We start from the raw sequence: 26,731 nt of genomic DNA, 5'->3' as shown, positions 1-26,731 counted from the left end.
GAAATGTCAAATACACTTTAACAGGAATATTTATAAAAAAACAAAAGTAACAGGTTATAAAATAATAGTTAAAACAAAAAAAAGCAATATAAAATGACATCCAATTAAGTAAATTCAACAGATGATAGGTTAACCCCCAATTATTTGATGTAAAATGACAATTATAGCCTCACTTTATGTATCACCATAGGGCACATCCACATATATGACCAAAGCATAAGAAGACAAAGGGCTTACCAAAAAAAAAGAAAACAATAAGGGGTAATAATGTCATTTAAACCATACACAAATGTTTATCTTTTAACTAATTCCTCGGTCGTGTACATATCTTATGCTTACTTTAATCATGAAGAAACTAAAGTAACACGCCGTTATACAATAATGGTGACCGTACCAATCATTTATTATATTTATAGCGGTCTGTAAATAGACTATATAGCTGTAGGTGAAGGGTGTGTGACTTTATCAATATCTCTGATATTATATAAGTGATTTTTTTTTCTCTAATAGACAAAGGCTTGTTTATACACGGAGGAAAGAAGACACAGTGTTAAGGTTACTATCCTTGAAATCCCATTTTTCTCCTTCCCCCCTCCTCCGTCAGGGGAGAGAGAGAGAGAGAAAAGAAAACTCAATCTATGTGCAAAAGCCCTGTGTTTGTTCTATCGACTTCAAATGGTTGAGTCTGAATCCGATTCGACGTTATGATCTTCAAATAAGGACTCAATTCGTGTTTGCGATCGTTAAAACATCAAGTGATTTCAGATTTCAAGTTTGACTTGGGCGGTTGTGATTTCGTGTTTGGAAGAGATGAATGGTGGTGGTGGTGGAGGAGGAGAGAGCGCGGTAGCTTTGGCGGGTCCACCGCCGCCTGCGCTCGAGTGGAAATTTTCTCAAGTTTTTGGGGAACGTACGGCAGGAGAAGAGGTTCAAGAAGGTATTGAATCGAAGCTAGTGTTGGTTATGAATTTTCCGATCCATTAGTTTATGGATGTTTAATTGTGCGTTTAGTGTAATCGATATACATCTGATCATTGATCGCTTGCGATACTTGTTATTATCTTTAAATTTAATCTTTTGGGTAAAAAAGCCAGTTGGATTTAATCGTTGAATTGATGGAGGCTTGCATGTTATGGAGATACTATTAACTTAATTGAGAAGTTATCCTTAGTTCAGATCTTTATCTTGTTGAATCATTCATTTAGCTGTGTGGTTTCTCTGAAATGATGTATACTTGAAATTAAATTTCCAGTTGGAAAGATTAGGATGTTGTTTTTACTTTGATAAGGGTTATTGGATTTGATGCATCAAAGTGCACTAGTTTGATTCTTCAATTTTCCTGTTTGAAATCATGATTCTTAATTATATTCCTCCTATGTTGAAGAATTGAGATATTAGGTCATAAACACGAACAATGAGAATCTGGGTTAGGCTTGTTATAGGGATTAACATAGCCCTTGATATGCGTGTCTTAAAGCAACTTTTGAAATTGGAAGCGAAATGGGTGCAATGTTCTTTTCTCTGGTTCTTTTTATTCTCAGTACTTATAAATGTGACTGTGAAATGTTTCTCATGTTTGATGCTAATCTGATTCCTATGTTGTAACTGATTGTGTTCTTTTTCGTTACATGATTCTAGTCACCTATTCTTTCGATATTGTGAACATGTTTTAGGACATGTATAAACATTAATTTGTTTCCTCTCTTTGTCATGGCTGATTTGGTAATATCTGAAATTGTCTAATTAGGAAAAGTCATTTGGCTAATGTATGTCTTCATTCTCATTGTCATTGAAACTCATCCTTAATGTTTAATACTAGCGACAACATATAAGAAAGGTGTTGTTTGGATTTTTGTTATGGATAATCCCATAACCCATGGATATAATCATTACCTCCATCACATTGTCAACATTTAAAGACACAATACTCCTCTTTTCCTTTTATATTTTATAGTAGGTTAGTATGTAAGGACTTCTTTTTACGTACGAGCTTTTATATTATTTTGATAGTCCACTTATTTAATAATTCCAAAATATCCAAACTCAAAAACCTTTTAACTTCTTCTTGGCACATACAAAAGCTGAATTCCAGAAGCTGGATGTACTCTATGGTAGTAGAGTGAAGCAATTTTTTTTGATGATTATGATAAACTTTATAGTTGTACTTTTATTGGTAATTTGTCGTATGCACCTTTATTAAATGCTGTTCTATTTCGTTTGCAGTTGATATCATTTCAGCTATTGAATTTGATAAGAGTGGTAACCATCTTGCTACTGGTGATCGTGGAGGTAGAGTTGTTCTATTTGAGAGAACAGATGCTAAAGATGTATGTTTCCTTTTCTTCTTTTTTGTGTGTGGTTATATCTGTATACCCGTTTAAAAAAATACCAGTCATATGTATTATCTATTGATGCATAAATAGACATCTCCAAAAGGTTCGATACATCTTTCCCCATCAAAGACATGCATGCAAGGAAACATGCTCGATGTGTACAAACTTATTTTTTCTTTTGTAACTGTCATTTATTTTCTTGCAATGTGTTCCAGCATGGTGGAAATAGAAGGGATCTGGAGATGATGGATTCTCCTGTCAGTAGACATCCAGAGTTCCGCTACAAAACAGAGTTCCAGAGCCATGAACCTGAGGTAATTCTGTAATGGTCATTGTGTAACCTCATTTGGTTCATATATTTGAGTTTCTTTTTAAACCCGTATCATCTTTGTGCCTCCAGTTTGATTATCTAAAGAGTTTGGAGATTGAGGAAAAAATAAACAAAATCAGATGGTGTCAGACAGCTAATGGATCTGTTTTTCTGCTATCCACTAACGACAAAACTATTAAATTTTGGAAGGTGAGTAGTTTTATTTAGTTTTTTAGTTAATGTGTAGTTTTATTCTTAATTACCTCACTTATTCATTCACTAGAATTAATTGATGTTATCATTGATCTGTAATAAATACTACAGTTTGTTTCCTTTTTGTATCTACGGGGATATACTTTTCGTTAATGCAGATAGCTAACGTGTCAACCACACATTGCATGGCTTTGGAGTTGCTTATTCTGGCGAATGTCATTCCATAAAGTTTAGGCATGGTATTGAATGCAGTCTTTTAGTTGCAATGTTGCATCTGAAATTGGGTATTTTTTCAAGGGATGCAATGAAAATTAGGCATTCTTATGCTGCATCCTCTAATTACGACATTTAAAAGGATAATCTCAAAGCGTACAGATTGTAAATGATTTCCCATCTCGAGTGATCTGATCAGACCAGAGCCTTATCGTGTCGAATAACTCCCAGACCTAGCATCTCCACGGCGTATTGTGTAATGGTTTGAAACCAGTAGCAACAATGACCAAGAATGAGATGAGAAGATAGAGTGTTAGAGGAGATGAGACATAGTTAGACAATATGCGAGATAATAGGGGTTGCCTTTCAGCTACAATTTTCATCATCATCTGACATATCCCTAATCTGAGTTGGCCTTATAGAATACAACCATTACATGACCAATTGGCCTTATAGAATATAATTAACAAATGACATATTGCCACCTTCAAACTTGTCCCATGAACTTCAAGTCATTCATCATGTGTTGGCTAAAACTTTATATCATCTAAATATGCAATACCCATAGTTGCACTCTATTTGATCAACTAGATGTTATTAAATACGGTACACTAATACTATTGTTTTCTCTGTGGTGTATCATTTTCTTCTTTTTACCTTAATGTTTATGCAGTATTTGTACCTACATTGTCTCTTGAACAATATTATTCCTATTTCCTTAAGTCATGTGATGTTCTTTAAAGGCCTTTTGATGTAAAAAATATATCTTTGCTCTTAAAAACTTTCCACAGTACAACTTGTTGCATTTGGAGAAAAGTTGTTTTCTTTATCTAGTAATGATTCATATGCCTTTTTTCCATGATATTTCTCTAATGAAGATTTTATACAATGTATGGACTATAGTCTATTGTAGGGACTTTGAGTTTGCTTAGACATTCTCGGTGAGGAGGTTACACTTTCTTTGTGTCAGCTTTCATTTGATAATAATATTTATGTTTGCTGAAGCCCATACTGGAATGTGAAATACTTATTGAAGAAGGTTCTCTTAAGTGACATGTAATTCTGATTTCCACACCCTTAGGTCAGATATGGGATAGATAGTCTTCCTGTGATGTGCATAAATTAGAGGTCATTCTGTTGGGTGTTTCTTTGTTTGCCTCCATGGTGTAAAAATGCTTTTATGAAGTAAACATTGAGCTGCATGAGTTAGTGAGAAGGTTTGTGTTTGTAATTTATGTACTTAAAATATTCTTCTGCAAATATTCACTGAAAATTTCTAGGAAAATCTTAAGGGGAAAGATGGGCTACTTCCAGATAAAAGATGGAGAATGAATTGTACAAAATTATTAACCATCTACAAATTCTATTTTATCCCAATAGAGCATGTTGAAATTATATTTATTAATACATACCTCCTATTTGGCTTATGTTATTATTTCCCATTTGTTTAGGTTCAAGAGAAGAAAGTCAAGAAAATCTCTGAGATGAATGTTGACCCTTCCACGACTGTTGGAAATAGTAATGTTGCCAGTTCAAGCATCTCTTCTGCCCCTAAACCACACCTTGCCAATGGTGGTTGCATTGACAAAAGTTACAATAATCTGAGCAGTGACTCCTCAATCCCACAAGGCGGAGTTCCATCTCTACGCTTACCAGTGGTACTTAATTTATGCAATTTACTCAAAATAATTATCTATTTTGTTTGTACCTGAAATAGTACTATAGGGTAGCAGACTACCTGTTAATTTACTTCAAGCCCAGTTTGGTACAGTGGGTTGAGGCAGCAGCTAGCTGCTGAATGATTTGGCTGATCTTCATCTTCTGTGAATTCCCATCTCATTCTAAAAATGCATTGGAAATTCTTCTTCTCTTGTATTTATGTAGCTATAGTGTATCATCACAAATTATCAAAAACAATCCACTCTTACAGTTTTATTCTACAGAAACATCTGAGACTACTCATTGATTATGGTCTGCAGGTAACAAGTTATGATACCAGTCTTGTGGCAAGATGTAGAAGGGTTTATGCGCATGCACATGACTATCACATCAATTCCATTTCTAATAATAGGTTGGCAATTTTACATAACCCAGTTCTGTGTTTTTAAAAAAAACTAACTTCTGTTACATAGATTCTTTCAGTTAGAGTAACACCAATAAATACTTTTCCAAAGGAGCCCTATTTTGTCTTTCTTCTATTCAAGAAATGTGCTTCTGATGCTTAATTGCACATGGAAAAGAGTTGTTTGAGATGCATTTTCTAGATCTAAACATAATCTTGCGGCAAGAATTATCACATGCTATGGTGAATCCAGATTCTGGCCTCATTTACCGAGTCATGGTTGTATGTAGACATGTATAGATTGAATCCCAAAACACTTGGTCTAGTTGTTGGAGACCTTTTATCATTTCAAAAAAGAAAAATAGAAGAAAACTAAACTCACATATATGTGGTATATATGATATTTCATCTTTTACATTTTATATAATTTTGATTTTTACACGTCTTAATTTTCTGTTTGTATAAATAAGTTCACAGATGCTGTTTTGAGTTTGCATTTCCAAATTGTTATTTGTAGCTACTAAAAAATTGATGAAAAAGCATGATGTTTATAATCCTTCATTTATCATTTAGTTTCTCCAACATCTCACTGACTCTCTCACGCTCTTCTTCTCCCACCTTTATTCCAGTGATGGCGAAACCTTTATATCAGCTGATGATCTTCGGATAAATCTTTGGAATTTGGAAATTAGCAATCAAAGTTTCAATATTGTAGATGTGAAGCCTACAAACATGGAGGACCTGACCGGTAATATTACTTTCTTTATGTCGAGCATTTTTCATCCATCAGTTGATTCACCTTCTTTATCGTTGCAATTACAAAGGTCAAATGCACCTAATAGTTACAACTAGGGACCTAACATGAATATCTGATCACTTAACACGATTTTGTCATGATGTCAGTTTTTTTTTTCTTTTCACAGAGGTGATAACATCAGCAGAATTTCATCCTACTCACTGTAACATGTTGGCATATAGTAGCTCAAAAGGATCAATCCGCCTTATTGATTTGCGGCAGTCAGCTCTTTGTGATACCCATTCTAAATTGTAAGTTTCTCGGTGATAGCTGTAAAACTGTAGTTTATGACCTTGTATGGTTATAGTTCTAGTGAATCAGAATTGCCTCAGATTTCATTCTAGAAACCTTATGATTGCATTATGATTCATGTTCTTACAGGTTTGAGGAACATGAGGTACCTGGTACTAGGTCCTTTTTCACTGAAATAATAGCATCTATTTCAGATATCAAATTTTCAAACGGTGGAAGACACATACTTAGCCGTGATTATATGACACTCAAGGTTAGGTTACACTAAATGTGTACTGTGCAGTGACTTTTCTGTAAGCATTTAATTTGTGTTGGATTACGATAGCTTTAATTATTTGTTCTACTTAGAGCTTGTTTGATAAAAAAGTGGGGATTATTTAGACTAAAATTTTCTTTAGGGTATTTTTAGTTGATGATTTGATCCTTCATCAATCAAGGCATTAGTATGCTTCAAATATTGCATTTCTATACCTGCAGTGGTTCATTGAGAAGAATATCCTGTATCCTTCACATTCTTAGTGCAATGTTTTCATTAGTTTTTTTCCTTTTGTTTTGCTTCAGCTATGGGACATCAATATGGATGCGGGTCCTGTTGCTACATTCCAGGTTCATGAGTATCTAAGACCTAAGGTGAATTATATATGTAGCTAAACTCTTTTTGGCCAATTTTTTCTTTATATTTTTTTATATAAAAAAGAAGCCTATTTTTCATTTTTTGCAGCTGTGTGATCTGTATGAGAATGATTCCATCTTTGATAAATTTGAATGTTGCTTGAGTGGAGATGGTCTCCGAGTGGCATCAGGTTCTTACAGGTACAAATCTCTTTCTGCTTGTTTGTCTTCAACTATTTTCTCTTTTTAAATGTATATATATCTAATAAAGACTGAATTTGAACTGTTAAGCAATCTTTTCCGAGTGTTTGGTTCCACCACTGGTAGCTCAGAAGCAACCACATTAGAAGCCAGCAAAAATCCCATGAGGTATTTAAGTTTCTCAGATGATTTTGATTTTCTGAGTATACCTTGATCAGATAGATCTTAACGATATTCTATTTTTTTATTTATAGGAGACAAACTCAGCCTGCTCCTCCATCTAGGCCTACCAGATCTATTAGTAGTTTAACAAGAGTTGTAAGACGAGGTGAGAGCATTTCCTCGAAATACAAGTTATTATTCTATGATCAACAAGTTGAGTGTTTTTAAAACGGAATCTGGAATATATATATTTCTTTGTTAAAAGGAGGAGCAGGAGGAGGAGTGGAGAATCAAGGAGTTGATGCAAATGGAAATTCATTTGATTTCGCTACGAAACTGCTCCACATGGCATGGCATCCGACAGAAAATTCAATCGCGTGTGCTGCTGCTAACAGCTTATACATCTATTATGCCTGAAAAGTTGATTCATGAATGATGATGATCATAGAATTGGAACTAACTGTTTCTGCTGCTCCAACAACAATTTCCAGTCTTAAAAAAAAAGGTATTCACCCCAAAGACAGATTATTATGGGTACCTACCTGAATTTGCAGGCACAAATTTATTTACATTAGCAGCCCTTAACTGTTCCTAGCCCCCCACCCCCTGCCCCCGGGATTGCCAATTTTTTTATGCATTTTGAATTTTTTCGTTGTTCCGAAAGAAAAAGTTGGGTTTCTATTCTATAATCTTATATCTGTTTGGGCTTTTAGAACTCTAGCTAGGAGGGGAAAGAAGCTTATTGTTGTAGCTCTCCTACAAAATGAATTATGTGCAAATATTGCCCTAGCTTAATATGTAGTTTTCTATTTCTTTTTTTATTTTATTTTTTATTTTAAAGAAAATTGAATTTATGATGTGGGAAGAAGCTGCTTGCTATATTATTACATTTATAATCATGTTTTTTTTTATTTGCTATTTTTATTTTGTAAATTGTCTTGATTCTTGATGTTAGTATTAATTCTACCTTTTATAACTTTTATTAAAGTATAATTCTTCTTTATTTACAAAATGCCAGGTGAGAAAACAAAATGAAAATTGTTCTTTCTTATTATGGAAAGTAGCCTTTATATACATTTTTGATGATCTAACTCATTTGGTTATTAATATACATAATATGGATCTCAAAATTTAATTCATTAAAATTTGAAATAATAATAATAATATCAATAATAGTAGCACCTGAAGCAAGTGGAAATTGTAAAATTAATTCTAGAATCTATTAAATTTATATATTTATATATGTATATATGGAAAATAAAAACAGTCGTTGCCTAATTAAATTATCTCTTTCCCCGCTTGTTACGCAAAATCTTCGGTCTTTCTCTCTCTCTCTCTCATAATACCCACCAAGTTCTTGAAATTGAAAAAAGTCGAGATTTTTATAAATTTAGATTAGATATTATGCAAGACCCATCATCGGTTTTTTCTCCGATCACACCTTTTTTGCCGGAGCACGAGCAATTGAAATGCCCTCGTTGCGATTCGACCAACACAAAGTTCTGTTATTACAACAACTACAATCTCACTCAGCCTCGTCATTTCTGCAAGAATTGCCGTCGCTATTGGACTAAAGGCGGCGCTCTTCGTAACATTCCCGTCGGCGGCGGGACTAGGAATAAGAACGCTAAAAGAAATTCCAGGCTATCTTCTTCTTCTTCTTCATCTTCTTCGTCCGTTGTCGCAAAATCGGGTCCTTCTCCGACATCAGAAGCGGCGGCGTCGGTGGTTGCAGCAGGTGGTGGTGGTGGGAGTTTGAATTATTTGGCGGCGGAATTGAATGTGGTTGTGGAGGCAGCAGAGAGGAATTTACGGAGCAGTAAAAAGATTTCAAACGGTAACTTTTTGTTGGGAGTTGAGGATAACGGAGAATTTTCCGATGGTCGGCGGCCAGGCTTTGTTATTTACAATCCAGCCTCTACGAGTCAGTAGAGAAAGAAAGAGCTGGTTCAGGAATTTTAGAAGTTTAAAACTCTTTTATCATTATTAAAAAAAAAAAAAAAAGCTTTCTGTAAAAATAATTCTAGAATGTTAATATATATATATATATATATATATATATATATAAAGGTAAATCTATGTAATTGATTCATATAAGGTACAGTTCAACTTTATTTTTATAAAAAGAAATTGATATATCTGTTTACATTTATTTTTGTTATTGTTTAAGCATAATTATACAAACTTTACATTAGAAATTTACCATTCATTTATTACCGTTCTGTTTTCATTAAAATAAAATTTTTTATGAGGAAATTCATGTCTCCCAACACAAACATAAGGAAATCTATGTAATGTTCATCATTTCGCAAGATTTTTTTAAATTTTTTTATTTTACTACTAACACAAAAAAACACTATAATCAATAACAGAAAGCTCAAAAAGAGAATGAGATTCATTGTTGATACAAAAGGAACATACCAAGAAATTATGATTTAAAACCCGGAAGGATACAAAGTGCGACCCGACCATATCTGGGCTCAAAATATCATTCAAGAACAAAATCCATATGTCTTCTAATGGTGCGAAATAGGGACGACCCTCAATTGTTACAAATATGTCGAGATCAATGATGTTTGTAAACACATGAATCATTCCGCTAATCTATGGTGATTTTTCTTGTCTCAAATTATGAAAAGGATGTATGTCACTCTAATAAGCCAATTTGTACATTATTAATATTGTTTAGAAAGATTGGAACTAAAATTATGAAATAGAAAGAAAAATATCAAAATATTGAGTTTGTCTTTCTCTATCAACTGTGTCCGTGTGTTGTCTCTTTTGAGCATTCAAATTTAGAAATGAAAAGTCAAATTCTTAGCAGTGAATTCGGTAGGTAAAATGAATCAATCCAACCTTCATCCACTTCATTTGTCAACTATTAATGCTTCAATCATCATCCTCAAGGTCCACAACCCTTCATCATCAATACTTACCCTAAATCAATACTTTGATTAACCCTTTTCGCCTAATTTATTGGTTATTCCATAATCTTTTCGGTACGCTTGAGTAGTGTTACAACTTATTCATATAGCTAGTTCATGGTATGATCGACACATTTAATCGTTGAAATAGAGCAATGGTAGGGTTTCTATCGTAATTGTGGGCAATTGAGAGGCTTAATCAAACTAGGCCAAAAGACAATACACAAACAAACCAAAATTATATATATATATAGTTACCCTCCAAATTTTTATAAAAGACACTGTTTTCCTTAAAATAAATTGGTCAGTCAAAAATCATTTGCATCTCAATTAAAGGATAAAAAAACAGATAGGATTGTCATAAAAGTGGGCCAAGCCAGCTAAAGACCAATAAATTCAAAATATTAAATGTGATTGCTTATTTATAACAATAATTAATAAATAAAGATTGAATGTGGCCATGAAAATTTATGTTCTAACTAAGCTGAAAATGACAAATTCAAATGGAGAACGCAATTAAAAAAATTAGCCTAAAATAGAATTATTATGACCCGCCCTCAATTGTTTTATTCATTAATAGTACCACTTCACTCTACTTCCAGAATCATCCCAGAAATGACCATAAATCTAATTCCATTATTTTTATATTTAATAGGATTTAAAAATATAACTCTAATCTTATATCAAATAGTGGAGTATTTATTGTATCTGTTTCACAAAATAAATTGACAGATTGTCTACTACAGATGATGGGGGGTTATAAAACTTTAATAAATCCTCTTCACTGATTTCCAAAAAGTTTAACTTCAATCAAATTTCATAGTACAAAAAGTTAAAAGAGGAAAAGATGACCATATTTAATCCAGCTTACAACCAACCACCATACACTGCTAGCTTGAATTATTTGTAATTCAAAAAGGTCTAAAAAAATGTTGTTAAAACACAAATCGAAATGCGGTTGGTTCTACATGGGAACGACGCGAGCCTTGTACATGCAAATATAAGCCATGTGCCAGTCACCTAAAAATAATAATAATACATAACATTTGTGAGTGTCAACTGCCACAAATTTTCAACATCACTGCCTTGTTTGTTTCTTCAACGAAAGTTAACAGATATGATAATTTAATGTTAGAAAATCTCCATTAAACAATAAATAAAATGTTTTGTATGGATCAGCGGCCTCTTAGAGCCAGAACGAATCCAATCACTGGCCGAAATGATACGATTATAATCAGGAGATGCATAAGACATAAAGAGGTTTCTTAGCCTTAGAGGGAAAGACAAATAAGTCCCGAGTCATGAAACACACCAATCCGATACTTCTATCGTTTTCCAAGGAAACGGACAAGGGTGGTCAATGAAAGGCTTATTCTTAAATGGTTGTTATGCCAATGCTTACATCAATTGATGAACATTTGTCACCAGATTAGGGCTTGTTTAATGTAGGTTATTTTGATTAAATCCAAATAATCTAACATCCTATAAATTTTATTTTATCAAATACTAAGGGTATTTTGGTCATTTGACCCAAATGGTCCAAATTACTCATTTTCTCATCAAACAAGATTATTATCAGATAACAATAACACCACATTAAACGAGCCCTAACAGAGCTCAAAATGGAAAATGTCCCAAGGAAATGTTTACCTCCACCAGAAAGTTTAGTGATGTCTTCCTCCCGCTGTTGACTTGGATTGTCATCGTCAAATTGAATCCATTTGCCTACAAATCAGTAACACTCTTATTCAATGTAAGAGAATAAATCAAATGACCAAACAAAGCAGAAAAATAGGAGAGAAACAAACAGTTCCTTCAAAATACAGACCGTTTTCTTGTTTAACCCATGCAACATAGTGTCCAGAATCAGCACTTCTGCCCTTGTGTGTCAGCACAGTGACTAGATCGTATACTCCTGTCAACTGCATTTCTTTGCCAGCAGCTTCTGCACCTGAGAGGACAGAGTTGCAAATTTGTTGATACCATAAAGCAGGGTAGGGGATACATTCAGATTCGAAAAAAATATATTTGTTATGTTTGTCAAAAATATCATTTAGAAAACAATGTCTTAATCACTTTATATCACATCAAGTATTTCCCATTCGTAAAATCATCTCCTACATATCACGTTAATCCTTTCCCATCACCAACGTAAAGAAATCAAGTTCCATTTTTATTCTGTTAATTTCCAAACATGGCCCTTGAGTAAGACAAACAAATCAAGTGATGAACTACCTATTTAACATCATCCTTTAAAGAACATATTCTGACCCACCCCCTCTACACAAGCTAAGCATCTAGCACATCCATTCACCATAATTGAGTATCAAGAAGCAATTTAATGAAGAAATGCTTTCTAAATGCAACTTACTTTCTGTTGTGGTCATCGTAGAGGACATTCCATTTGTATTTGATGACCCCTGTCAGGTCAAGAGAAAAAACGTCACACTAATGTATTCTCTAAGTAGAATTTCCATGACTTGATGTGGTCAGTTTAGATACCTCAGCTTCAGTCATCTTCACATCCTTCTCATCAGAGCTTTTTCCACTGGGTTTCAAACCAAGCTTTTTACCTTCTTCATCTCTTAGAAACTGACATCAGATAGTTATGACCACATAATACATCAAGTTCTGAACAAATGATGTGATTTTTATATGAATGAAGATATTACAATATTTTTTGTTCGCAAATTAAATGGGAGATTGTACACTTTTTCAGTGAACTGTACACACTACACAGTGTCCCTAAATAAAATCATATGTGGATAAATAAGACAACTTAAATGATTGGAAACAGACTTTTGAGAATGGGTAAAACAGATAAAATGTTGATCATGTTTGGAATGCCTTTTGGGATAGATGTAGTAGTACACAATGACAATGGGGTGTTTTGTTACCATGTCTTTTCATGTTTGACTGTTATCTGAAAAATATACATTTGTTATGTTTACCAAATATCACATTATAATCTAAGAAATAATATGATCATGATGGAATAAAATATATATACCAATAGAAATAAAAATATTACACTATAGTTTGAATCATGATAAAGAAAATAATTTATCTAATGAATCAACAAAAATTACATCGATAAGAAAAATAATCTCATCATGATCCAAACAAATATTATACCAAACAAAAAGAAATCCCTTCCAACTTTTTAACTTTGATAATTTTCAAATGAGATCGTGATTGTGACAAAATACTAGTTCCAAGATCGGCTCAATATAGGTTACCTTACGAGGAGCTTCCAATTTTTTCCGAAGATCATCGGAGCATAAATCATAAATATCCAATTCCAGAGGATAATCTACTTTCTGAAGACAATACAGGTATAAGATATATATATGATTTTCCGAAGAGTTAAGGGGGAGGGGAAATAGTTGCAATAACATAAGGAGAAAGCCAAAAAAAATTAGGTTACCCTCAAAATCTTGGCCTTCTGGTTTGATTCCCTCTTCCAGAAGAATCTTACAAATTGAATGGTCAAGTATCTATATTTTTGGGTTAGAGAACAAGAAAAGGGATCATATCAAGCACCTACAGAGGACTGCACAGAGGAAGTGAGATATGGAGATGAGTTTATACCTCGGCAAGCTGCTTATACGAGAATCTTTTATGTAAATTGCACTGCGACCCAAAGATGGTGAAGCCTTCTCTAGTTCGGACTTCAAACCCTGAAGTGGTCAGATTAACTTATAGATTAAATAAAGCCAGACGGTAACAAATTTGGAAAGCAAAAGAATGATATCAAATAAGACAGACTAGTGGTTTAGTAATATTGCTTACATGCTTTAGCCCCTCATGCAAATGGTTAACCTCATGTGATATGTGGCATTTGAGTGCATAAATTGATTCTCTCTCTGAGCTTTCTTCACCACTTTCTAGACAATGCACCCTAGATTCACATCAACCAATGAAAAAAAGTTATATACAAATGTTAAAAGTTTGTATTAAATTAGTTGTGGCGAATGTGACTTCTAATAATACAAACACGGTTACTTATGAGTTATGACTACACAAGTCATTGTAGTTATTTGGTTTATTCCCAATCATAGTCGGTGTGATTTTCGAGTTGCCTATGATTATGAATTGAGTTTCATTATTTAAAAAAAAAGTAACACAAACAGTGCTGTATAATAAATTACTCGATAATCAAGTCACGGTGAATGAGTTGTGATTAATCCTCTTTTCTAATGCAAGCTTCTTAGATTCTTCATCTCCATGTCAGGAAAAAAATGAACATACTTATTCTTTCTTTTAATATTTAATTATTCTTTCAAACAAAAGTAATGGCAAAACCTCAGCATATTAAACATGTACATTAATATAATGTTCCAACCTAGCAAAGGAATGTGTGAAGGATACAGAAAACATACAAACCTCTAATTTTCATGAAGTTGTTCTAAGCCAAAAGGTAGTTTCAAGACAAATTGAGTTCTTAAGATATCATTATCAAAGACCATCAGAAAAATATGATGGTTGAGACTAAGGAGCAAAGACTTTACCTGCTAGCAAGTTCTATACCAAAAAGTGCCTTCACTGCATCAGCACTTTCACTGCAAAATTTATGGCAACAGATTAGAGATCTTATTTTCAAATAGGAGGTCAATGGTTCAATAGTAACCTATCTAACATAACTACATTGAACGAAGCCTATCATGATCATCTTTCAATCCTGCAAACAAAAGATACTCAACTAGTAGCATTGATATTTTTGGGTGGTCGGACCTATTCCATGCTTGGGTGAAGCATGAGAAAAGTAAACTCTCCATAGAAACTCAAAAAGATACCCACAAGGGTCACCAAATTATAGTTATGTATAAATAATCCATGCTCTCCACTAAAATTGCCAAAATGTGAATCAATGACAAAGATAATGACAGTTGGTGAATTGGCCACCCCATACATGCATGTCACAATCTAATACCGACAACCACTAAGCATCACCTCTCACATAAAGAATACCAATATGGGTCCCGATAGCTACATACATGTGTGAGTAAACCTTGCATGACTATTTAATATTCAATCTAACATTGTAAATGAGGCTAGTTTCTGCAAAGTAACATTAAATTTCGATGATGGAAACAAGCCACGTGTAAAACAATATGATATACCAACTTTTTTAATGGTTAAGGGGGGAAAGCAGGGTATTGTAGGGTTATTCATGAATCGGGCTCAATTATGTCAATGGTTATGTTTATTTAGTTAGAATTTGCCAATATCTGAATTTAGCTCATTTATTATCCCCGAGTTCAAGTTGATCACTTACAACCTTTACTGGTTCGACTATACCCAATTAACAATTCATTTGAAGATGATGTCTTACATATGGATATTAATATATGTATATATGTACGGATATTGCAATGAAAGTAACATATTTGCAAACTATTGGGTTAAAAGGGTCGGACGTTCAAATTCCAGTTCATGTATTACTGGAACGAGATTAAGAATTAGAATTCAGCTCAATTGATACAAATTTAATTAATCGAGCATAACCTCCAATGATGGAGGATCAATTAATTGACACCCTAAGCTTGATGTGACAAGAAAACTAGATTCTAATATTCAAGAAGAAAGTTATATGAATATCCCTAACCAATAGAATAAATAAAGCGACAATATTAACCAGTTTAATCAAGATATGAACATAAATTCCAAAAGTTTCGCATAGCTACAAAGTTAATTCAAAACCAAATTCAGGCTCGTGTTATTCAAAAGGAAAATAAATAATTCAAATGTTTGAGGCAGAAAAGCAATCCACCTAGAACCTGATGACCCAAGAGATTGAGATAACGTATATAAAATCTGTGTCCAACATTCTTCAGCATCCTAGCATTCATTGTGATCTGATATCAGTACTGAACATATGTTAAAGCAATAAAACATCATATATCATGAACTCCTAAAAACCTGTTGCATGAAGGCTCCATTATGCAGCTGACCAAATTGTGGATATTTTTTCTTTAACACCTGCAGTAATAAAAATGGAAATACATAACTAGAGTCCTAAAAGGTGGATAGATGTACAATGTTTCATAAAACAACATTAGCTCTAATAGTAAAATTATATTTTGCACTTTTGTTCGAAATAACTCCAAGATATTAATAATTGTAGGGCATAGAATTTCAAAATGCAAGTGAGAGCAAATTGTTTATTTCTAGTGGCTGATGGTGAATAAATTATAACCAAACTGCCTTCAATGTTGTACAAACGTTAGTTGTCGTTTATAATCTAATCAACATAAGGGTGGATTGTAGCATTACTCAATATATTCTCCTGACATTTGTTAATGTAACATTGAAACTCAATGCAATTTTTTTATTTTTTGCTCACACAAAAAGCAAACTTTGAAACACCTTCATGGCATAAAGAGAACACATTTTCAGCATAAATTTCAAAAAGAGAAATGTGAATCCAAATGATAAAACGTAGTAAATACCATCCAAAACTGCATTGGCGACACTGGTTTGACACTTTTATCAAGCTCGCCAAATAGATCTCTGGTGGCAAGAGTCAAGTGATGGGATGACTGATCCAAATCATTGGTTCTACCAGAATGTGAATACCTATTTGGCAGAAGTCAGAAGCAAAAGGAAGAGAAGGAAATAAAAGGTTTGGGTAAACATAGTATTGACTATTGACAACACCATATATCAATTTATCAAATGTTGTACATCTTTCTATTCAAAGAGAACTTACTGCACCAAAGAAGATTTCAGTTCAGGAACAGAATGCAAGCATTGGATAGTGGAGTTCATGTAACAGGTATTTCCAAGATTAAATAATCCAGCAGTATGACCCTGAAAATAGACAAAATATTTGCACAAGGTTTAGACGGCATGTGGATCTATAATCAAGTTCAAACATCTGCAATGTATCTTCACAAACTTCCTATGCAAAAGATAACAACATTCATGCAACAAAATTACCGGTCTCATGAAAATATAAAACTTTGCATCAAATTTTAATAGAAGAAGACACTAAATTTGTTACATGACTTTCATTATTGGATAATGATATCTGGATTTAAATCCAACTTCTTAATGCATGAATGGTACATGGCATTAAGGAAGGCACCCAAAGAAATGCATAAAGAAGAACGTAACAAATAAATAGTAACCAATCTGGAATCACACTGTCCATATTAGGGAGGCCAATCCTCGCTTATGCAAGTAAACTGAAAGTCCCTTTCTTCAAGCAGTTCATACATAAGTAGATCTCTATTGTATGGATACACCAAATCCCCTTTAAAGAATAAAAAATTAAAACACCAAAATCCTAGGAAAATAATACACCAAAATGAAGTACAATAAATAACAGTTAGCTTAGGATGCATAAGCACACCCAACTCTTACACAGCAGCAGGACAAAGCGATAATATGATAAAAATAAATCATGTAGAGTACAGAAGACCCTTACAACGGCTAAAACTTGTTCTTCCTCTGGAAGATCTTCCATGAAAACAGTCCCCTTTTCAGGTGCCTTCACAATCTCATCAGCAGTTCCCATCATCATCATCTTTTGACCCTATACCAGATATGAAGAGTGTCAAGCAGTTGAAAAATGCATCCATTGAAGTACAGAGTACATACTAAATTATAAAGCTCACCTCTTTCACTCCTAAAGTTGACCAGTCTGCATCATCCTACAATATTCATGGGAGAAGAGTCAAGCTAATACATATGCAGTAAAAAAAAAAAAGAAGAATATTATACATGAAAGAAATGTATCTCTCACCTCAGCGATCAATGAGCAGTTACAAGCTTAATAAGAAGCATTTACCTTTAGCAAACCGCCCTTCACCATAATCTTTTGCCTCTCTGGAGGAACTCCTGTGAGATCGTACAGCTGGCATTTGAAAAGATACGGAAGCTGGGAAGTATCAATTTCTACGCCTTTGAAAGTCTCTTTTTGCCACTTTACACTTACTGCATACAAGAATTGCATTGAAATATTGAAGTCTAAGTACAAAGGAAAATTCAAGACAATACCAAGGGAAGAAAATAGAGCCTAGTTTTTTCATAGAAAAAGATATGAATAACTAGTCCTCAAAAATTAAAAGAGAAGACAGCAACTTCATAAGATATATTTCATCAAGAAAGAAGCAGAAATCAGTGTTATTACAAGGCAAACTATGAAAAAAAAAAAATTTGAATTTATGGCACATAAAAGTAGTTTGGGATATAATTAGACAACAAAGTTGAGATAGTTTTTCATACAGATAGAAGATCTCCCAAAGCCGTGTTGTGGAGAGTATATTTTTCACATGGAGTACGTTTTCCAATGGTCTGTCTATGTACTAATGTACGTGCAGAATAAAATATGGAGATTCCATGCAGTAAACGTTCATATGTTCCAACCCATATTGCACAAAACTTCTTTTAGTTAGAACCAACACATTATGACAAATGCTTTTCAGATTAAACAACATGCTTATCAGCTTTGGATGCATGACCATATTCTGTAAAAGCCAAAGACAGACTGCATCAAAATGAGATCAACTACATATCATGGGTTGCTTATCCATAAAACTGAGGTTATTCAGGTACATATGGACTAAATTACAGGTCCACCATAATTTATCATCTTTTTTCATTTAGTGAGTGTTCTCATACTCAACCTTGCATTAACTTAGTATTCTATCTCTTTTATAAAAACAATATTCTATTGCTTTATCGATTGAATTTCCGTGAGCTCTTGCCTACCATGTAAGAATAAAAGACTATTATTTTTGCAACAGAAACAGGTAATGGCAAGACTATAGTTAAGGAAAAAATCAAAGATGTTACTTGGCGCATAGCTACCTCTCATGTGCTTGAGGCAATTATTCAAACTTTTACAGTCTAAAAGAAATGGCATAATAGCACAGTAAGAAACTTGAACGTATAGTTGCCCTTACCCAAATCAATTAAGTGATGATAATATTTCAAGAGGCATATCAGCGCCTACCACGTTATATTAACTTGCTTACAATAAAGAGACCTGGTTAGTGGTTACAAACAAACTCCTACCTCACGTTCTTGCTAAGCATTTCCTCTATACTCTTAATGGGAGTTTAATGCTGTAGATTTAACTCTTTGCTACTACTCCAGACATGGTCAGACCTTATGTATGACAGAATATCTTGCCTAGGGTGCTAACCATCGAACAAGACAGAAAGAAAACACACAAACAAAATAAATCTCCAGGAAAAGGTTCGATCAATCATAAAAACATGCAAAATCGAAACAGTAACAAGCATCTAAATCTCAAGTTTGGAAAATCTAAAAAAGAATATCAAATTGAACTAGTGCAAATGTAGTGAATTGGAGAAATATTGATAAAGTTCCAGTTTGTGCGTTTATGGTGTGTTGTAGATAAATCTGGAATACATGGCGTGAAATTGAATGTAGGCAATAATTCAGTGAGCAGGTTGGAGAAAACAATCACATAAGGGAATGAAGAGAATGATTTAACGATGATAAAGTTGGAAAACAAATTGAGGTGATCCAACGGCGGCGACTCCGAATGTGATAACATGCAATGCAATGGTGAATAATCAATCAAGTGCAGATAAAGAGAGAAATGGAAGGAAGGAAGAGTCAGACCTGTAAGCATGGTTAGACGAAGCTTGGTTGGGATCAGGAAATTAGTCGCCTCACCGATTCTTAACTTGGAGAGAAGGGCACTCTCACTTTTATAGGCGCAGATTTATTCTGCTTCCCACAAATTAATTTTTTTTTCTCCAAGAAAACTTTTTTTTTAAATGGTTTTAGGTTTTAAGGTAAGAATTAAATCGTCACATTTTGATTTCTTAAACACATAATTCAATATGATTGCTACTAGACTCTTAAAACATTTTAGATAAAAATCAATCCATAACTTTTTTAGAAAATGATAAAAATACCTTAGTTTCACTAAAATTAATAATTTTAAATAAGTTATTATTGTTTCAAAATAATAAATTTAAAAATTGCACACACAAACCACTAAACTATTAATATAACTATCTTTATTTTTAAAATTAAAATGTAGTGGGGGTGTCAAATTAGATTGTTAAAGATATAAGTTAACTTTATAGATTTTTTTTTTCAGTTGAGTTTTAGCCTAATTCAATCCCTATATAGATATGTATATAATTATCAATAATCTTATTACAAATGTATTTGTTTGTTTCTTTTCAAATTATTCCTACTATAGTAAATCATTCAAGCACTCAGGTGATTTCCTCAAGATCATGTACAATTTGTCAGTAAATATGTTGTATTTATTGTCATACTCATCTATTCATGCCTTTGATTATCTTTTGCTGACAAAAAAAATTCCTTAGTTAATGAGCTTTGTCATCTCTGCTATTGTAAATGTAACGGTTCTTTGATTAATTTGAGTAGTTTATTTAGATGAGTAGTATAGATAGAATGTGAAAACACCAAGGCCTAAATAATATAGTCTTTATTGAATTGAATTGAATTATACAACAATTGATTATGCTTTAGATATAGCCATTGTAAATACTAACTTAATTGAGAACTTTTAATATCGTTAATTCATAATTTGTTGGTGATGTGCACATTTAACTTAATGGATATAACAGGTTTGGCAAACAAGAAAGCTATAACAATTGAAGGAGGGAAAGATCAATCTATAGTTTTAGCAACAACAAAAACTAAGAAACAAAGCACTGCACAAGTCGGTCTTGAAGAAAGAATTTAGACTAATGGCATGGCGAAGGCTGTTGAAAACCAGGTACACATTGACAAATGTTGATCCTGTGATTGATTTGATCAAACATTTGTAAATTATGTTTATGTTATGTTTTATTGTTATTTATCATTACAGGTAGCTGATCTGAAGAAGGCTGCCCTTGCAAGGTTGAGTGCAGTGCATAAGAGCCGCAAGATTATCAAGTCTGGATTGAAGAAGAGGAACAGGCAGGCGGTTCTTAGGACCAATGATTTTCATTTCTTCTAAAGTTTTTTGAGTTGGAATGTTTGTAGGGTTCAAAACTTGCCCTTTTGCAGTAGTAATACTATTTTTATTTAGTACAGGGTCTTGTTTCAGTTCAACTATATAGGTCTGGTTCATTTAGTGTTGTTTATTTTGTCCGACGAGATTAGGAACGTTTTGATTAGATAAAGACTGACGTTTTATTAACAGATTCTCTTAAATTCAATTGGAGAAAAGGATAAAGTTTTACAGAGATCTTACCTACATATCCATGAGATGGAATAATTTCTCATGAAAATACTTTTTCAATGTAATACTACTATTTTTTTTTTTAAACTGATTTATAGATGTAATTCAAGAATTATGTGAAGTTTAAAGATCGTACGAATAAATAAAAGTATCCACGTGGAGATAGAAATGCATTTTCATATAGTTTCTTGTCATTCAACTTGTAAAACAAATTCTTCGTCTTGTTAATTTAAATAGAAGAAAGAAAGAAGGAAAAAAGTGACATATTAAATTTTTATTTATTTAAATTATTATGTATATAAAATAAATATAAAATCAACACAATTATAACCTACTATAACATTAACAACTTAGAGGATATATGAATACATAAGTTGAAATGAACATTTTTTTCTTGAAAAATATTAAAATACTTAGGAGGTAGATATAATATAAATGAATATTTTTAATATATTTTTTCAAATTGCAGATGATAAATATCTAAAGAAAACAAGATATATAAATTAAACTAATCTGATCGGAATCCCTAATAAATATGGTTAAAGATGCTAACCACAATCTTCCCCTTGAAAGCTTGACTTCGGTTTTTTATTTTTCTTTTTTTTTAGTAAATACTATATAATTTTTTTTTAATAAATGAAATCAAATATATCCGCGTATAATTATTAAAACTAACCCTAATTATGCTTAATTGCAACTTATTCATTCTACTTATGAGACGATTAAAACTAACCCTAATTATGTTTTTCTTAAGTAATACGCGTTCCTCACAATTAAAAAAAAAAAAAAGGTCGCACACGGTACCAAGTCCTTCCAGGATATTTCATTGATAGCTTAAACGCGAAGCAAATTCAGACGGATTCAATCTTCTCCTTCATTACCTTTCATTGAATTCATAGGAATTTCTCACAATTTGAGATTAGACGATGGGGAACGCAGAGAAATTGATGAATCAGATCATGGAGCTAAAGTTCACATCCAAGAGCCTCCAGCGCCAGGCCAAGAAGTGCGAAAAGGAAGAAAAATCGGAGAAACTCAAGGTGAAGAAGGCGATTGAGAAAGGAAACATGGACGGCGCTCGGATCTACGCAGAGAACTCCATCCGTAAGCGCAGCGAGCAGATGAATTATCTTCGCCTATCGTCTCGCCTCGACGCGGTCGTCTCCAGGCTCGATACTCAAGCTAAGATGTCAACAATCAGTAAATCCATGGGATCAATCGTTAAATCTCTCGAATCGTCTCTCAACACCGGAAATTTGCAGAAGATGTCAGAGACTATGGACCAATTCGAGCGACAATTCGTCAATATGGAAGTCCAAGCCGAGTTTATGGAGAGCTCCATGGCTGGTAGCACTTCGCTTTCCACACCTGAAGGAGATGTCAACAGTCTGATGCAGCAGGTCGCCGACGATTACGGTCTTGAAGTGTCAGTAGGTCTTCCACAACCAGCTGCTCACGCGGTGGCCACCAAGTCTCAGGAGAAGGTCGACGAAGATGACTTGTCCAGGCGTCTTGCCGAGCTCAAATCCCGTGGTTGATTGATTGTCTGTATGTCTTCAATTATCGAATTCATCTTATGCTTATTATCTATCACCTATATATCCTGTGTCTTTTTTCAGTCTTTGAAACTTGAATCTTGAATGTGAGTAATTTAATCTATGTGAAAAAACTATAATCAAATATGCTTATTATGCTTCTTGAAATATATTGTGTATCTTCTAATATTGTTGAATCTGTAAGGCCTCTACCATGCTTTGTTTAATATTATTGAAGAACACCATATATGATCTTCACTAACATATGCTAACAGAGAATTATCATAGAGGATCCTTTCAGAATCCAAAAACTTCAGATGAGATTTGAAGCAATGGTTCCAACGCATCAGGAGCGAACTTCCTTGCGAAAAGAAAGCACAGGCCTCCGACAAGATCACATCCATGATCTTCTAGAATCCACTCAAATAATTTTGCTGTGATGTCTTCCTTTCCAAAGGTTGCCGGATGAGCACCACCTCTGGACCAATCTACCCAAGTTAGAGTTCGGTTCGCCAATAGATGAGGGAATTGAATACTCATCATTGTCTGGAAATAGTGCTCGTCCACATAACATGACGGTGTGCAAAATTCCTTGAACTTGCGGTAGTAAATTGAATCGGAAATGATATGAACAGCCAGCCTCCTCTCGACTTCAAACCATTGGGACCCTTTTCGCCACTGTGATATGTCGACCTCAGGTCTCATGTTCCAACTATATCTACCTCTTCCTGATGCTCCGGGATCATCGAACGAGCCCATGAAGCTTAAATTGGATCGCGATAGGCTTTCATAAACCGAGCTGAAGTTCTGAATGGGAATGCACGATTCCGACAAGAGTATGAACCATTCGTTGGAAACGTCGAGCAATGCATTGGCTAGAAGTCTTCTCTCTGCATCGCACATGCTCATCGTTCCCCACTCTACTGTCTACAAGAACAAACAAAGCAATTGTGGTAAAGTTATAAGAATCGGTTGGAGGAAATAAAACACAATACTACCTACCTGGCTGGGAATCTTCCTTTTGTAGAAAACAGAGGAAGAGTTGAAGTTATGTTGATAAGATGGGGAAGAGTGAATGTAAATGGAATAGAGCTTGTGGTGGCCATTGAAGAACCTTTCCCAAAGAGGTGCCATTGGTAATGAACCTATGGTCAAGAACATGAAGGCAATCTTCTTTGTTCTTGCAAATGGGTATTGGTTTATTAGAGGAACCATTGAAGCCCGCCAAAACAGCTCTGTTTCATTCATATCGTGCATTAAGCTCGGTGAACTTGGGGATTTCATAAAACATGGGAGGGAACTCGAATTAGGTGTTGTAAATGAGGAGATGGTGATTTGGGATGATCCGACGTAACGGATCATGAACATACTGAGAAAAGAAAAGGAGATCCCAATAGCTAGAAGAAGAAGCAGGAATTGCAAGATTCTCAATGGCAAGATCTTTGATGGATTTATCCTTAGGAAGGGGGGAGACACATTGTTGTTCTTCCCTTCCTCCATGTTCGTCAAATTATAAGAGATTTCGGGTTTTAAAACAGAAAGATGTGATCATCATATCGAGTTGGCCTAACCGGGGAAGTGGAAACATGGAGCATGGGGATATTAAAGAGAAGAATATTGAGTCTACAATCATGTAGCCAACAATTAAGGATGACTTTGTGGAGTAATAAAGACGTTTTGAAGAATTGTAAGCCGGCTGGACCATCATGTTACTCCAAACAGATGAATGCTAACCAGAATAATGTAAGGGGAATGCACAGTATTAAAGAAACTATAAGAAAAATAAGTTAATTAAGGATGATTGAAATTACTTCTTAAGAAAAATTGGATTGATTTGTTTATATAGTTATTCCAGTGGCAAGCAAACAAAGAAAAAGACACAACCTCTTTAAATAAAGACTTATAGAAAAAATTATCTTTTAATAACAGTAAATAAACATTCTTTTATTTCAATTCCTTCACCAAGAAACAATTGACTTGCATAATAATAAAAAGACATGTTGTCTTATATTTACATAATTTAATATTTCTGAATATGTTTTTTATTTCCATAATATGTGAAGTAAGATTTTTTGTTTATTTCTTTTTCTTTCTAACTCTAAAAATAAAATAAAAAACATTTCATATTTCATTTTTCTCAATTGCTATTAGCATTCTCTCTCTCTTAGGGAAGGTGAGGCTACCCTAACTCTCCCAGACTTAGTCCTTAGGGAAGGTGAGCCTAAACTTGATTTTTTTTAAAAAAAAAAATTGGACCTAACTTTTCAATTTTTATTTTTTTATTTGCTAAACTTGGGCCTAATTTTTTTATTATTTATTAAATTTGGGCCTATTTTATTTTTATTTACTAATAGGGACTAACTTGATATTTATATGAAAAAATGTTGTTTTATGGTTAGTCGTATGTGTCAAGGAGAAGTTAATCGACAACTCATTTATTTTTGCATTGTCGAGGGAGACTAGTATTTGGAGTCTTTTGTGCAGTATTACTGTAATTCATTTGGTGATGTCCGAGTCTTTAGGTAATTGTTGAGAAATTTGTATTAATGTGACTGATATGACAAACTCAAATATTTGGGTTATCATCTCAATTATTCTTTAGTGGACTATCTCGATTGAGAAAAATCGTCGAACTTTTAATGATCGTAGTAATCTGATGCGTATCATTCATAATACTATTATTAGTATGATTTTTGAGATTCGTTTAGGAAAGACAGTAGAGTCTGTCGGGAAATTAATCGTTCTTCTCAAAGATTTACGAGTTCAATAACTTATTAAGTACTGTTTTTTCTTATTTTTTTATTTGTTATTTTCATGTCATGCTTAGGGGTGGGTTGGTACGGCATACCTTAATGTTTTATCCATACTTATACTTTACCTAAAATTTCGGTATACAAAAAATGCATATTTTTACCTTACCTTGATTTCGATATACCTTAATTTCGGTATATAAAAAATGCATATTTTTACCTTACCTTGATTTCGGTATACCTTAATTTCGATACGGTATCGTTATTATACCTTTGATACCCAAAAAACATATTAACTTAAAAAAATCACTCATCGGTAGAGTAGAGAGGCATATATAGAATAATATTTCAGTATAATTATATTTTGATATTTTTCAAAATTATATTTCTATAATTAAATTAATATCAAATTTATTTAATTATTTCTTTATAAGTATTATATATATATTTTAACTTATAAATATTATTCCGGTATTTCGGTATATCTCGATATACCAAAATTTTAAAAATCTCATACTTTTACCGTACCAATAATTTCGGTATCGGTATTATACCTTATCTTTTTTTCGTTATACCTTATAAATTGATATTTTCGATATCTTACGGTACAGTATTTTTGATATACTTTTAATATCGTTAATTTTTTCTCACTCCTAGTCATGCTTTCTCGTTTGCTTAAACTATTGTTTTTTTCCCTTTTAATATAATGTACCTTTTTAACAGCCTTAACTTTTTTATTTTTAATTTTGTATTTTATAAAATTAAGCCTAACTTTTCATTTTTTTATATTTTTATTTATTACAATTGGGCCTAACATTTTATTTTTATTTTTATTTTTTTAAAATTGGGCCCTAGCTTCTCTATTTTTTTTTAAATTGGGCCTATCTTCTCTATTTTATTTTTCTCATTGAGAGTTGCTCATATTCTTGTAATATTGTTGATTCGAATTGAGAATTTGAGATCCATAATTTAGGTTATTTGGGTCAGGTTATATAAATTAATATATATATTTTTGATAAAAACAACTTAAAATTTATTAATTTTTAATAAAAACATTTAAAGTTGGGTTAGGTATGGAATATATATATATAATGATGCTTAATTTTTAAAATGTTCGGATTGTCGGGTTGAGAACTGTGATTAATTTGGATATATATGTGAGAGTAAATGGATACTTGGA

At 33.2% G+C, this 26,731-nt stretch overlaps 5 protein-coding genes and 1 pseudogene across 5 annotated transcripts; 4 read left to right on the top strand and 2 right to left on the bottom strand.

Annotated features, from left to right (window-relative positions):
• The first annotated feature begins 517 nt into the window (after positions 1–517).
• Positions 518–8,011, top strand: LOC124914525 (serine/threonine protein phosphatase 2A 55 kDa regulatory subunit B beta isoform-like). The gene is made up of 14 exons (XM_047455100.1): positions 518–937; positions 2,224–2,327; positions 2,549–2,647; positions 2,734–2,853; positions 4,521–4,727; positions 5,049–5,140; positions 5,761–5,879; positions 6,055–6,178; positions 6,309–6,432; positions 6,741–6,809; positions 6,901–6,992; positions 7,083–7,160; positions 7,247–7,320; positions 7,420–8,011. Exons 1-14 carry the CDS (start codon positions 811–813, stop codon positions 7,569–7,571), a joined length of 1,581 nt encoding a protein of 526 aa, XP_047311056.1. The 5' UTR covers positions 518–810; the 3' UTR covers positions 7,572–8,011.
• Positions 8,012–8,439: 428 nt separating this feature from the next.
• LOC124916499 (dof zinc finger protein DOF3.1-like) lies at positions 8,440–9,174 on the top strand. Its single transcript, XM_047457221.1, has one exon. It carries the CDS (start codon positions 8,559–8,561, stop codon positions 9,084–9,086), a length of 528 nt encoding a protein of 175 aa, XP_047313177.1. The 5' UTR covers positions 8,440–8,558; the 3' UTR covers positions 9,087–9,174.
• Positions 9,175–10,863: 1,689 nt separating this feature from the next.
• LOC124916612 (ubiquitin carboxyl-terminal hydrolase 6-like) lies at positions 10,864–19,805 on the bottom strand. The gene is made up of 18 exons (XM_047457351.1): positions 19,679–19,805; positions 17,874–18,019; positions 17,701–17,736; positions 17,511–17,618; positions 16,791–16,891; positions 16,531–16,657; positions 16,001–16,060; positions 15,852–15,919; positions 14,590–14,640; positions 13,871–13,979; positions 13,670–13,758; positions 13,506–13,575; positions 13,318–13,398; positions 12,581–12,670; positions 12,450–12,498; positions 11,907–12,029; positions 11,729–11,803; positions 10,864–11,098 (listed from the first exon to the last, which is right to left on the bottom strand). The coding sequence occupies exons 1-18, from the start codon at positions 19,686–19,688 to the stop codon at positions 11,043–11,045; spliced, it is 1,449 nt and encodes a 482-aa protein (XP_047313307.1). The 5' UTR covers positions 19,689–19,805; the 3' UTR covers positions 10,864–11,042.
• A 394-nt stretch (positions 19,806–20,199) lies between these two features.
• On the top strand, positions 20,200–21,094 carry LOC124916344 (annotated as a pseudogene).
• A 997-nt stretch (positions 21,095–22,091) lies between these two features.
• LOC124916614 (ESCRT-related protein CHMP1A-like) lies at positions 22,092–23,041 on the top strand. Its single transcript, XM_047457353.1, has one exon. It carries the CDS (start codon positions 22,193–22,195, stop codon positions 22,802–22,804), a length of 612 nt encoding a protein of 203 aa, XP_047313309.1. The 5' UTR covers positions 22,092–22,192; the 3' UTR covers positions 22,805–23,041.
• Positions 22,989–24,361, bottom strand: LOC124916613 (glycosyltransferase BC10-like). The gene is made up of 2 exons (XM_047457352.1): positions 23,804–24,361; positions 22,989–23,728 (listed from the first exon to the last, which is right to left on the bottom strand). Exons 1-2 carry the CDS (start codon positions 24,299–24,301, stop codon positions 23,099–23,101), a joined length of 1,128 nt encoding a protein of 375 aa, XP_047313308.1. The 5' UTR covers positions 24,302–24,361; the 3' UTR covers positions 22,989–23,098.
• Positions 24,362–26,731: the final 2,370 nt, after the last annotated feature.

Source organism: Impatiens glandulifera, chromosome 9, assembly GCF_907164915.1.
Source record: "Impatiens glandulifera chromosome 9, dImpGla2.1, whole genome shotgun sequence".
NCBI classification, from domain to species: Eukaryota; Viridiplantae; Streptophyta; class Magnoliopsida; order Ericales; family Balsaminaceae; genus Impatiens; species Impatiens glandulifera.
The sequence above is the reverse complement of the archived record's forward strand: the minus strand, read 5'-3'. Positions and strand labels throughout refer to the sequence as shown.